Source organism: Erythrolamprus reginae, chromosome 3 (assembly GCF_031021105.1).
Source record: "Erythrolamprus reginae isolate rEryReg1 chromosome 3, rEryReg1.hap1, whole genome shotgun sequence".
Classification (NCBI taxonomy): Eukaryota; Metazoa; Chordata; class Lepidosauria; order Squamata; family Dipsadidae; genus Erythrolamprus; species Erythrolamprus reginae.
The window spans coordinates 50,041,834-50,055,480 of record NC_091952.1 but is presented as its reverse complement, the minus strand read 5'-3'; the positions used below and the strand labels follow the sequence as shown (position 1 = coordinate 50,055,480).

At 38.3% G+C, this 13,647-nt stretch overlaps 2 protein-coding genes across 11 annotated transcripts in view; one reads left to right on the top strand and one right to left on the bottom strand.

The window, feature by feature from the left end:
• Nucleotides 1-13,647, top strand: part of FKBP5 (FKBP prolyl isomerase 5) — a 1,202,894-nt gene that overhangs the window by 811,096 nt on the left and 378,151 nt on the right. The gene's annotated exons all lie outside the window — the stretch shown is intronic.
• The window catches only part of BRPF3 (bromodomain and PHD finger containing 3), a 44,770-nt gene continuing 31,574 nt past the window's right edge, over nt 452-13,647 (bottom strand). For 4 of the 10 annotated variants that reach the window (XM_070745201.1, XM_070745194.1, XM_070745197.1 and 1 more), the window contains 5 exons: nt 9,033-9,129; nt 7,127-7,224; nt 4,329-4,426; nt 3,541-3,695; nt 452-2,878 (listed from right to left, as the gene is read on the bottom strand). In XM_070745201.1, coding sequence (XP_070601302.1) covers nt 2,695-2,878; nt 3,541-3,695; nt 4,329-4,426; nt 7,127-7,224; nt 9,033-9,129 — 632 coding nt within the window. In that variant the 3' untranslated portion in view covers nt 452-2,694. The remainder of the gene's footprint in view (nt 2,879-3,540; nt 3,696-4,328; nt 4,427-7,126; nt 7,225-9,032; nt 9,130-13,647) is intronic. The other 6 variants (XM_070745196.1, XM_070745200.1, XM_070745202.1 and 3 more) reach the window with 3 other exon arrangements.

Genomic DNA, 13,647 nt, shown 5'->3' with positions numbered 1-13,647 from the left:
AACAGTCGAATGTAGAATGACGAGGAGACCTTGTATATTAACTTCTGATAAATTAAAATACTCATGGGTCAAAGTAAGTTCTTTGAGCTGACATCTTCAGAAATCAGTATACATCATGTTTATAAATTTGGCATATAACTGCCCTTTTTGTGCCTCAAATATCAATGATCCTATTTTTGGCTATTTCACTGGCAAAGTTCCTTTGACATGCAGGTGTTCTAGTGTGAAAGTGCATCAACATATCTATAAAGTTACACTAACTCTGTTTGTGCTCGGGGGTCATTTTTCTATACCCCATGGTTTCCTAGAGAATGTATCTGGAAACAGGAAAGGCTTATGGTGTTTTCAAGAGCAGCTATTCAGAAATCTTCTAAATACATTGACATATCATTTTATTCCAGAGTCTATCTCAGGCAAGAAATTCCCCCTGCTAAAATAGTCCAATCAGATATTTTACATTAGAACATTTATTTCTCAGAGAGAAAATATAGTTTCAGACAGTCAGATTATAGTAGGTAAAATTAGCATTTTTCTTTACAAGCATAGAATTTATTACCTCTTATTCCATCTGATATAAACAGTTCTAGAAAGCAAATAAACTCACTTTCTACAATAAATAGAGCCATCTGTGCTTTACAGCAGACTGACAAGTCACGTTTAGGTCCCATAGCAACAGCAGGATATTAGCCAATTCAAATCCTTAAATTGTAATTTTTTTAAAAAATGGAAGAAATCAAAATGCAAGATCTTAAAACAGTTAAACATAAATCACAAGTCCACAGCCAGGCTACAATCTGGGAAAATGTATGTTTCTTTAAATTAATTATATTGTATGCATACAAAAGACCCAGCAACACAACTGAGGGCTTAAAGATTAATAATTGGCCTGAATAATTTAGAACAGTAGTTTACAATTATGTACAAAAGTTCCTTCTGTAACCACACTCTTGAGATATTATAGGCTACTTTTAAAAAAATGATTCCTGTTCAGGTTCTGTATATGTTACAGATATTTCCATATAGTGTGGTTTTATGTCCCAGTGTGGTTCTTGGAAAAAAAGACCACATAGAAATGGCAGTGATTTTCCCACAATAACATTTGTCCCACAATCTCTTAATAAGAAAATAACAACAATAATAAAGTTAATAAGGGAGAGGGGGGAACAATGGTTTTCAAATTACAATCTTGTTCTGTACCTTTGGTTTGAAATTGTTAAAGGGAAAAAAAGCTTCACAAAATCAAATGTTACCTATGAAATGCACTGTCAACTTGCAAGGTTCAGCTCTTCCTCTTTTTGTAGCACATGCAAGTTACCAAAAAAAAAGTTTTCTCCAGGGGGTTGTGCTCTATTTTTAACAGATCCTAATAACGGAAGCTCAGAGAGCACGAAAGCAAATGCTGAATTGTTTATGGGGTGGCCAAGAGTGACTGTAGGAAATTCCGGTGAATAAGATGACAAACACATTCCAATTTAATTCTCATTTCTTCAGGTAAAGAGGAATCATGATTCTACATGATTTTCCTAGTCCAGAGCCGCATACATCAAAGTACACATGGCACTCTATATAAGCATATATTTACTACTGAAAGCTGGAAAAAGCTCTAAATGTGCAATGTGATGCTTAATGGCCCAAACCTAAATAGGGTGAATGCATATAAGGAAGAGGTTTTTATGCATTTTTATGCATGTAAATAAAAGAAGAGGCTGGTTCCATGCCTAGAAATCCTACAGAATGGACAGGATGCTGTGATTTTCTGAGGAACAGGCATGACAAGTGAGACAGGGCTTCAGCGACACTGTTCATGAACGGGAGATAATGGCGGGGAAATGTTTTCGATACCATAAAGATTGCTTTTTTCCTTATTTCACAATAAACCTTCATATCTAGCAACAACATTCTAGCAGCATAAGTATTTGTAAAATAACATTTAAAATATTACTTTATCAATTTTCAGAAGTATACGAATCTGAAATTGAAATGTAAAAATCACAGAAAATATCTCCCAAGGGGTTTTCTTCATATTTAAAGCTCTGTGAATGTGAGCAAGAGGCTAAATCAGTGAAGGGGCATTATCCCCAAATATTCTATCTTTCTTTTTTTAAATTGTAATCTCTAACATAAAAACATATACAAATTTAGAGAGTTCTACACAGGGTTGCAAATATAATTGCATGGGGGAGGGGGACCAGTGTTTTTCAAAAATAACTTGAAAATATATGGTGAATATTAGTGAACTTTTGGCACACAAGAGTCATCAAAAAGACCCTCAAATCATAACAGAAGCAATAAGCTCCACAGCTGCTTCAGGACTAGCTGAAGTTTAAAAACTGGAGTCTGGTAGGGCTTCTTGCCCAATCAGAAAATTATCTAAGATTTTGTCAGGGTTGCAGCATTAGAGCACAGCTGCTCGTGACATTTTCTTACTAGGTCAGGCTACTACATCACTTCCTTCCCTCCTGGATCCTTTGGGAAACGTGTTCAGAAAGAAACCAGGCAGACTTTTTGGCACATATCAAGTATGTAACATGAACTTTTTCTACTGTTGGAAAAACCATGTCTCTACTAAGAATGCAAATGTGGCAATTACATCTTCTTGTAGGCAGGAAAATCCCATATTCTTCAGGTCATAGATGATCTACTTTGTCTGTAGATGCAGACGTTACTTCCTACAGGATGGGTAGAGCAAATTTCCTACAGGTAATTGGGTGTGACGAAAGGATGGTCTCCCCGAACACGGCTCATATGAATCATTGCACGATCATATGCAACCTGAACAGACTTGCGGATACTGGTTTTCCGTCCTTCCAGCATCTTGAGTTTATCCACAGTGTCATCTACTCCAAGAGGAAGAACTTTTTCTCGCGGAAGCCACTGCCTACAGGAGAGAGAAAGAGAGAGGGAGAAAGGGAGAACGTTATTACAGAGACAATGAAGAAATTGAGAGTATTAAAAAATTTAAATTTTCAAGTTGCACTAATCCCTAATAAATGTTAGTAAATGTACACTCTCTAGCAAAAACAAGCTAGAGTGCTTAGTGGAGTTACAAACAGAAGACATGATTCACTAGAAGAAGAATGAATTCTTAGCTTGCTAAAGGTAAAAGTTCCCCTCACACATACATGCTAGTTGTTCCCAACTCTAGGGGGTAGTGCCCATCTCCGTTTCTAAGCCAAAGAGCCAGTGCTGTCTGATGATGATTCCATGGTCATGTGGCCAGCATAATTAAATGCCACAGACGTACGGCTGTTACTTTCCCACCAAGGTAGTCCCTATTTTTCTACTTGCATTTTTACATCCTTTCGAACTGTTAGGTTAGCAGAAGCTCACTCCATTATGCGGCACGAGGGATCCGAACTGTCAATTTTTCTGAACAATAAGCTCAGTGTCTTAACCACTGAGCCACTTGCTACTCAGTTACATAGACCAAAACTTCCCTCAATCATCAAGCAAGCTTGATACATTTATTAAAATAAATACTTGATATTCTATTGTCCAAAGAAAAGAAGTTATTCTCCTTCGTTGGCTTTTGTTACTTACCATGTCCTCTTGTTGTCAAAGAAAAGGACAAGGAAAAGTTTTTCTCCAGCCTCCGCTTGCTTCTGCTCACCTAATTTTAGCACTTCCACAGGGGGGACAGGGATTGGGACTCCATTGTGAAGGAGGCCCTCTTGTGGCATCTCAGGATCAATTATCTAAAAGCAAAGAGCAAAACACAGTCGTGATTTAACACAAGTCACAAAAATGTAGCTCAAAGATTTAATATCCCTTTGTTGTAAAATCCGAGGATACTTGAAACAAGAAGCTTAGATGGCATCTAGGTTTTGGTGGTAACTTGAGCATTTTTTTCTGGCGACAAAATCTTAAAGTATTTTTCCACAAATGAGACCAGCGTTTGCTTATTGCTTAGAGGGAGAGAATGCATTTCTGTAAGAACATACTACAAAATTCTGGGTGCCAGGTTAAAAAAACAGATTAACCCTAATAATCATTCTCTTGTACCATGAAAGTAATTCACTGAAATAGTTATATAAAAATATAATTCATACATAGGTATACAAAGCATATGAAGGAGAAAATAAGCTATTAATAAACATAAGTAATAGTTAAATTACCAAACTGAATTCTGAAAATTCAAATCTAACCCAGATAATCTTAAAAAATTTAGAGGCTGTTTGATGTTTCAAAGTAGTTGCACTATTTTTTTTTCTTTTAGCTTGAACTAAACATAAAAATACTGAGTGGGACTGTTCTTATGCAAAGTTCTTCAACAGGATTAATTTCTTTTCCCAAGTAGTAGTCCTACTGGCTTAGGCTCAGATACATACCAGAGCTGGGTAAGAAGGATAGCCACGACATTTTGCCCACACAAGCTCCAGAGGCTCTAGGTCAGTGTGTTCCTCAAATGACATCAGCAAGTTTCTTCCTAAGAAGTTACAGTAACAGACAATTTGGAATTATGTTGTGCTATGCCAAATTCATCAATCATAACACTGAAGATTCAGTGTTATTGCTATGGAAGCATAGACTGTATACAGACTGTTCTAGGTCTGACATGCTAATTAAAAACAGGTATAATAAAACAAAAATGGAATAAAAATAAAAATAGCCTACTAGGGAAAGAAGGCAATAAATTATAAATAAATTATAAATTATCCTACCACTTTCTTCTTGTAAACTGATAAAAATAATCTCTAATAATGGATTTAGCACTAAAGAAATATACCGCAAATTAGGCAGGACAATCCTACTACCTTATTAGGGCAAATCTCATGAATGTCCTACAATGCCAGTGAAGTAACTGCACTATTCAAACCATCCTCAGTCTTTTAAAAAGAGAACAATCTTCTATAAGCACAGGAATGATTGATAAAAGAAGTGTCTTGTGTCCCTGTATACATAACCAACATTTTCACCTACAAATTTAGAACTACAGGTGGTCACTGGCTTACAATTGATTCCTTAACAACAGACTCAAAAGTAAGTCATTTGCAACTTGTCATCAAAGTTACAACTGCTATAACACTCCCACAATCACATTTTGGGCATTTGGCAAACCAATTTATATTTATGATCCATGGTCAAATGATCATGTTTTGCTACTTTTTTTCTGGCAAAAAGCACCCTTTGGATAAGCTGGGTTTGGATTTATGACCAGATAATTCACATAATGACTGTTTCTGCAAGGCTTGCAAATTTCTAATTGTTTAGTATTAGTAAAACATTTTGCAATGTGAATGCACTGTATAAGATTTTAAATGTCTTTCTACCGCATTCCTATATTCATATCCTGTTCCCCCAAGTAACTATATTCCACAATGTATTCTGATTATGTAATGTGGAATACATAAATGTATCAAGTAAGGGGATTGGGAGAATGAAAAGTACTGGCTGAAGATATGTCTCATGAAATCCTTCCTAATACAGTGGTACCTCATGATACGAACCCCTCGTCTTACGAACAACTCGAGATACGAACCCGGGGTTCAGAAAAAATTTGCCTCTTCTTACGAACTTTTTTCGTGTTACGAACGCCAAACCCGAACTTCCGGGTTTGGCGTTCGGGAGGCTGCTGGGAAGCCCCCCGGTTGTTTTAAAAGGTGACAGCCGGGCGGCGGGGCTTCCCAGCAGCCTCCGAACGCCGAACCCGGAAGTTCGGGTTTGGCGTTCGTAACACGAAAAAAGTTCGTAAGAAGAGGCAAATTTTTTCTGAACCGTTCGGAGGCTGCTGGGAAGCCGCGCGGCTGTTTTAAAAGGTGACAGCCGGGCTGGGGGGCTTCCCAGCAGCCTCCGAACGCCGAACGCGGAAGTTCGGGTTTGGCGTTCGGCTTCGGGAGACGGCTGGGAAGCCGCCCGGCTGTTTTAAAAGGTCACAGCCGGGCTGGGGGGCTTCCCAGCAACCTCCCGAACCCCGAACTTTTGCCGAACTTCCGGGTTCGGGAAGTTGCTGGGAAGCCCCCCAGCCCGGCTGTGACCTTTTAAAACAGCCGCGCGGCTTCCCAGCAGCTTCCCGAAGCCGAACGCCAAACGCGAACTTCCGCGTTCGGCGTTCGGAGGCTGCTGGGAAGCCGCGCGGCTGTTTTAAAAGGTGACAGCCGGGCTGGGGGGCTTCCCAGCAACCTCCCGAACCCCGAACCGGGACGTTCGGCAAAAGTTCGGGGTTCGGGAGGCTGCTGGGAAGCCCCCCAGCCCGGCTGTCACCTTTTAAAACAGCCGGGCGGCTTCTCAGCAGCCTCCCGAAGCCGAACGCCAAACCTGAACTTCCGCGTTCGGTGTTCGGAGGCCGCGTTCGGGGTTTGGAAGCCCCGCCGCCCGGCTGTCACCTTTTAAAACAGCCTGGGGGCTTCTCAGTGGCCTCCCGAACGCCGAACCCAGAAGTTCGGGTTTGGCGTTCAGGAGGTCGCTGAGAAGCCCCCAGGCTGTTTTAAAAGGTGACAGCCGGGCGGCAGCGGGTTTTTTGCAGGGGGGTTTTTTGGTTGCACGGATTCATTGACTTTACATTGTTTCCTATGGGAAACAATGTTTCATCTTACGAACCTTTCGTCTTACGAACCTCCCCCTGGAACCAATTAGGTTCGTAAGACGAGGTATGACTGTACTCCTCTGCTGGAGCAAAGGTAATTTCTACACACCCCCACAGTCCTTCTGAGATCACTCACATCTTTGTTTTCATAGCAATAGCACCAAAACCTATATATCACTTCACAGTGATTTACAGCCTCACAGAGTCAACATACTGTATTATCCACAACAATCTGGGTCCTCATTTTAACAACCTCAGAAAGATGGAAGGCTGAATCAACTTTGAGCTGGTGAGAATTGAACACCTGGCAATGAACAGTGAGTTAGCCTGCAATACTGCATTCTAACCAATGTACTGCCAAGACTCATGACAAATGGCTGAGAACGGTAAAGAATTCAGAAATGAATTCTGCTACCTGTTCAGGGAAATAGATTATACCGCTTGCTTAATTTCAGAGGCTGCAAGTTCTAACACCACCAGTTAAAAGAATAAACTGACAAACTGTTCTTATGACTATTCAAAAGTAGGCACCGCTGAATTTGGTAATGAAAAATAGCCCTTATATCTTGCTCATAATAATTTAATGTGCATATTTTATCTCACCTGAGTTGCTATATGCCAAATCTTTATTTACACCATCCAGAAAAGGGACCCGTAAAAGAGCAGGCTTTCCTCGACTACGTTTGTGTGGTGGAGGACTACTGTGAAAAAAGGAAGTATGACAAGAAAGTGAGATACTAAATACTATTTGATAGTTAGCTTCAGTTCAGTTCAATTCAGTTCAGTTTGTTTGCTTTATTTGTCAACAAATGCAAGGAAACAGAAAAAATGGCACAAAAACGGATATAAAGAAATAAAACATAGCTATAAACACATAAAATTAGTACATACAAATGGGTAAAGTAGGACAGGGGTGGTAGGCACATTGGTGCGCTTATGCATGCTCCCTTATGGACCTCTTAAGAAATGTGTAAGGACCACGGTAGACAGTTAAAGTAAAAGGTATGGGGGGTTAGAGAAACTAACAATAGGATCAGGTAAAGTGCTCCAGACATTTACTACTCTGTTGTAGAAGTCGTATTTTCTGCAATCTAGATTAGAGTGGATTACATTTCGTTTGCCTCTATTGATAGCCCTAGTGTTATTTGAAATTAAATTATGTTGAAATTAAAGTAGTTGTTAACAAGTAGGATGTAAAGGTAGATGATCTTGTGTACTAAGCTTAGGTTGGAACATAGATGGTGTAGTGTGAGGTTATCTAGGCCTAAAATTTCAAATCTATTGGAATAAGGAACTAAATGAAACTAAGGAATCAAGTCACAAAGGAGTATTATTTTCTGGGATAGCCTAGTGTGGAAGCCATTCCTCTGGGCTTGATATGCAATTTCAACATTTTCTTCAGTGGGCCACAAGACCTTTACATGATATGGATATCTGCAGGGCAACTGAAACCACATGAAGGAAAACAAGGGGAAAATAATTGCCGATTGATTGAATATTTCCTATTTCTAAACTGCTCATAGAAACATAGAAACATAGAATACTGGCGGCAGAAAAAGACCTCATGGTCCATCTAGTCTGCCCTAATACTATTTCCTGTATTTTATCTTACAATGGATATATGTTTATCCCAGGCATGTTTAAATTCAGTTACTGTGGATTTACCAACCACGTCTGCTGGAAGTTTGTTCCAAGGATCATCTCCCTCAGAGAAGGATTCTAGTATGTCTTTAAAATAATGATTAGTTGTTTCCAGGAATTACAGTGGAGGAATGAGAAAGCAAGCAAATGACAAGGAGGCTTCTCGTTATTGGAAAAGATAAAGAAAGACCATGAAGTTAAGAGTTAGCAGAGCTAATGTGGTTCTACAATTTCTAGGGAAAAAGTTTGAATATAAATCTAAAAGGATATAGATGTTTACTGGGCAAGGCAAGCCATTCTTTTTGTACGGATGTTTCCTAACACTTGGATGTGAATTTATTCTTGACCTTACAGTACCCGTACATCTTAGAATCATCAGACAAGTTAATTTTAAAATACTAGTGCAAAATGAAGAAAGGGTCAGAAAATAAATATGCTACAAGGCAGGGATTCCTAAACTTTCTGCACAACATATTTGCCATCACATTTCTCTTTAATGTAATCTTAATGTATATAACCTATAAAATCCAAACACCAAAATAGACCCAAATAAACAATGAAAATAATACAATGAAACATTGGAGAAGGTGAATTTGTTGCAACCATATATTGTAACTGAAGGGTTATTCATTCCTCCCCTGGACTTTGTCTGCTCTTCCCCAAGGGAGGTATACCTCAGTCTGGGAAACCTTACTGTAAGGTAAACATATACTGCACCTATGAGATCCAGCACTACTACTGCTTTGTATGTTGCAGAAAATGTAAGATAGGAACAAGTACCTCGAAATCTGCAAAACCTACTGCACGTATACAATTAGTAGAATTCTAATTACAGTATTTGAATGCAACCACCCAAAAGGGGTCTTACCTGCAAATATCAAACGAAAGACAGCTGCCCTGTCCAGAGCTACATTCTGAGTCAGACCCACTTTCTATATGCTTCCTGAAGCCATTGGTCACAGCTGCTGAGAAGACAGGTGAGAATAAGTCTAGGCACACGTAATACGCTTCTTCAAAAGATATTCAGAGATTCATCAAGAAAAACTCAGAAACACAATTATACATTCCAGCTAATGAGATTAGATGAGCATGTTCAGAATACATTTAAGATTTAAGGCAACAATTGGCATGACCTCCCAAATGTTTTGCAGAGTTGCAGCCCAGGAGCATTTTCCATCTGGATATGTGCAACTATTTTTGATTCTAGAGACCTGGTTGTGCAGTAAAATGAACTTAACAGCCAGAGAAAAGTTTAGGAACAAACCTCCGGTGGCGACGTTGGGCAGTGCAGAAGGAGGATGACCACTGTCTTTTGACTGTTTTTCTTCATGTCTGAGAAACCTTTCAAGGCATGAAAAGTTTGGAGGACTTCACAAAACTGAGGGCATCCCGAGCAACAGCGTGGTAGAGAGCAGCTGCCCGCCGAAACAAAAGGCACCCTTTTTAACTCAACATGAAAGCATCCTGGCATGTTACTCTAATATGGCAGACTCGAAGCCGTAAGTAGCCGCAACAGATCTGGAAGAAGAATTGCTTAAGTAGCCTACACCAGATTCAAAGAGTGTGGAATCCTGTTTTCACAGTGGACGGAACTGTCACAGTGAGTGAATCCAAATCTTTATGGCAAAAAAAGGAAGCTCTGAAGGAAATCTAGTGAGGATTGTGATAAAAAGACAGGAAACTAGAAAAGCGATTCCCGATAACAAGATCAATATAAAAAAGAACTTGGACAGAACATAAAACTGACAGTGAGTGTGCAAAAGAGAGAGACGGCAAATAATGACTTTGAAGGAAAAACTAAAGCAGAACATGTGGCTGGTTAGCGATCCAGTTGGAGACGAGTTGGAGATAATTTAATTTTTTAAAATGGATTACAGAGCTTAGAGCCTGTATGGGAGAGAACAGCTAGAGGAGAACTAGAAAAGAGAACTTTGTGTAGTAGAAATGAATTTAAGCCTAGGATCAGGGGTGGGCTGCTGCCCGGAGGGGGGGGAGGGGAAGCAGTGGGGTAGCAAAAATGGAGCTCCACCCCAGAGCACCCAATTTGCACTGAAAGATGTTGAAAGAAAATGCATAAGCCACGCCCACAGTGTGGTAGTAAAAATTTTGGTAGCCCTTCATTGCCTAGGGTTAACTGAAAGATGAAAGCATAAAATAAATAGGAGCATTTCAGTGAAGTTCTAATACTAAATGAAGGAAGCTGGAAACAGCAGTGGTGAATGACTAAGTAAAAAATCTGACAAGTGATGGTTTTGAAAGTCAAATTGCAATACCACATGCTTGGAATAATTCTGAAAGTTGGAATTCACGTTGCTAAAGAAGTGGTACAGAGTTAGCTTTTGATTAATTAACAGTCAGAACTACTTGATTTTTATATGAAATTGTTTCTTTTTCTTCTCTTCCTTTCTTCTCCTACTATTCCCTCTTTCTTAAACATTAAAAAAGTTTAAGAACATACACTTATCACAACTTCATAATGTTTAAGGAGATGCCTGTGTGGGCATAGCAGAACTTATAATGTTGCTTTTCAAATCTGAGCTGGATTCACCAGCATCCAGTCTGTTCTGAATTTCATTTATGATGCCATTGCATTTAACCCAATAAAACTTTATGCAGTTAACATATAGATTGTGTTAATCCACGTAGAATAACACTGGGGCAGGAAAGTGAAATATACGTAAGAACCCATTTATTAAATGATGCACAACAGACCCTGAGGAAAATGTGAGCAATTTTAACTGCTTGTCCTAATTACACTATAACATTTGAGTTTGAAGCCTGATGGAGGTATTTATCAAAGTAATTATTCTAGGGACAATCTGATTAATAGAATCCTACATTGCTTTGATCCTCTCAAATGGTATTTTTCCAAATAAAGTTAAGAGGATAACAGTTTTGGTTTTATATGCACATTTTGCTTTTCGCTTTATTTCCCCAAAATAATAAAGACACTAATTAGTTCCAAATTATCCCTTCAAACTAATAGAACTCATTCAAAATACATATTCAGTGCATTTTTAATTGGTTCCAGCCACCCAGCCACCACAGCATAAGAGTCACTTCAAGGTAATTTTATCTTTCTTCTTGTGCATTATTACAATAGGAGTAGAATAAAACAGATAATTCAATACAGTAGAGGGGGGGGGCTTTGGGGGTGTTATATTTCAAGGATTATATTCTGCAATTTTATGCAAGTGCCTGATCACCAGGGGAATCTTGCATATACTGTACTAAAGTTGGACCGTTTGTATTTATATGGTCAAGAAGTGTTAAACATTAGTGTCTTTAACCATATTTTCTATGAATTAAAAATTATGTTGGACCCAGCTAACTAAAATAGAATGAAAACACATAGCATGCAAACCTAACATTATATGAATTATAGGTTATCTCTGATTAAAAAATTTGTGATTACATTAAAATTAAAATTTTGATTGTTATATCCATTCACATAAGAATCCCTTAGGCACCTCATTATTTTTCTTCTGAGAATATGTATTTGTTTCTGATTTATTTAATCCCAATAGATTATTATGCATTTGTATTATAACAAAGATGTTATTTTTCTCTCTACTGTCATTATTGTGATGATCCTGAAGGAAAAAAACAACTGTTTAGCTAGCTTCTATATGTTCACTAATACTTGTTATAAAGTATTATAAGAATAAAGGCATAAAATGTAGTAATATTATTGGTTCTAGAAGAAGAAAGGGCATACAGAGGAAGAGAAATTTTAACATAAAAAGGGTATAAACGTATCTTCACATTTGAGCTCAGTTCTTATAGAATAATTCTTATCCTACTACAGCCATTGAAATTGATGCTACAAAAGGAAATCCCTCTACAAAAGCAGTTGTCTTGAGTGATTAATAATAGCATCACCACATTCTGTTGTAAATTCTATGTAAAAGGGGTTTAAATACTTTTAGAGGTACAGTATAGCTATTGCCTTATCTGTCTGATCCATTTGAGGTTTACATATACTAAAAGTATCCCAGACCTAATAAAATGGCAATCTGTTGCCATTTTGTGTCAGATTGTATATGATCTACTATTTTTTAAATAATGATAAGGAATTTTATTTAACTAGAAACAGATTGAGCCGTAAAACTGCCAAAAAATTGCCAACACCAAAATTATTCCTCTGATGTAAAATGCTCCAAGAGGATATCTTTAGATTGGGTGAAGTGGCAATTCAATGGTGAATATGGTTCAAACTGATTTAGACTGAACAGGAACAGGATCTCATGGTCATAGAAAATCGATAAATTTGACATAACATTCAGAGCGACAACCAGAAACCTGGCTCCCAAATAAAATGCATTCATGAAATAAATTAGCCTTAAGAAGACTCCCCATGTTTTTCTTTGTTTTTAAAAGAAAGCTCCACATCACCCACTCCAAATACAAGGATGAAATCATTCTATTTTGTAAAGCATTAGCACTGACAGTAATAAACTATTGGATCTTATTTTCTGCGAATTAGCCTTCCTTGTTTTTTTTAACACATGTGTCCTTATAATTATTCATGAGAGGAAAAGCAGAAAACTCCATTTTCTTCAGTATATAATTTTCTATTCACAAACAAAAAAAGAATAAAAAAGGATGGAATCTAAAGGGAAAAAGTCTGAGTGAAAACAGTTTTCAGCAGAATATTAGAATACAGTATTTGGGTAATCATTGAGCTGTCACACAAATGCCTCAAGTGGGGAAAATAAGCGCTGCGCTTACTAGTCAAACTAGAATGTGAAACTACCCTGATAGTTTATTATTTTTAACAACAGCTGTAATGGTGGGGTTCGATTTTTTTTTACTACCAGTTCTGTGGGGGTGACTTAGTGGGTATGGTGGGGAAATGATTCTGCAACATCTCCATTCCTTCCCCACTCCAGGGGAAGGTTTCTACAAAATCCCCACTTCTTCCCAATTAGCTGGGACTCGGGAGGCAGAGAATAGATGGGGCATGGGCAGTCAGAGGTGATATTTACTGGTTCTCCAAACTACTCAAAATTCCCACTACTGGTTCTCCAGAACTGGTCAGACACCTGCTGAAACCCGCCTCTGAACAGCTGCTATGTAAGCCTAACACACTAAACTGACTGCATCTGAACTCAAAAGCAGAGTTAAGCTTAATTAATATTTGGACAGGAGACCTGCAGGTGATACCAGAGCTATTGTGCCTAAGCTTTTGAAATTAGGCTAGACAAATGTATAAAGCATGGATGCAGGCACATACACACACACATCACTGATTATGTGATCACAATATCATTGTTGACTCTTTGCAATCACATAGGTATTCTCCATAACAAGCTCTCCCTAATATGCTCCCCCAACTCTTCCAAAGGCACCCTCATTGTTACACAACTGTACTCTCAACAACCCAAACACATTAAAATCAAAATACCTTGGGATATACCTAAGTGGTAGATTTCACCTGCTGCTAGTTTCTCAAAATTGGATGCTCCCAAAATATGACCATT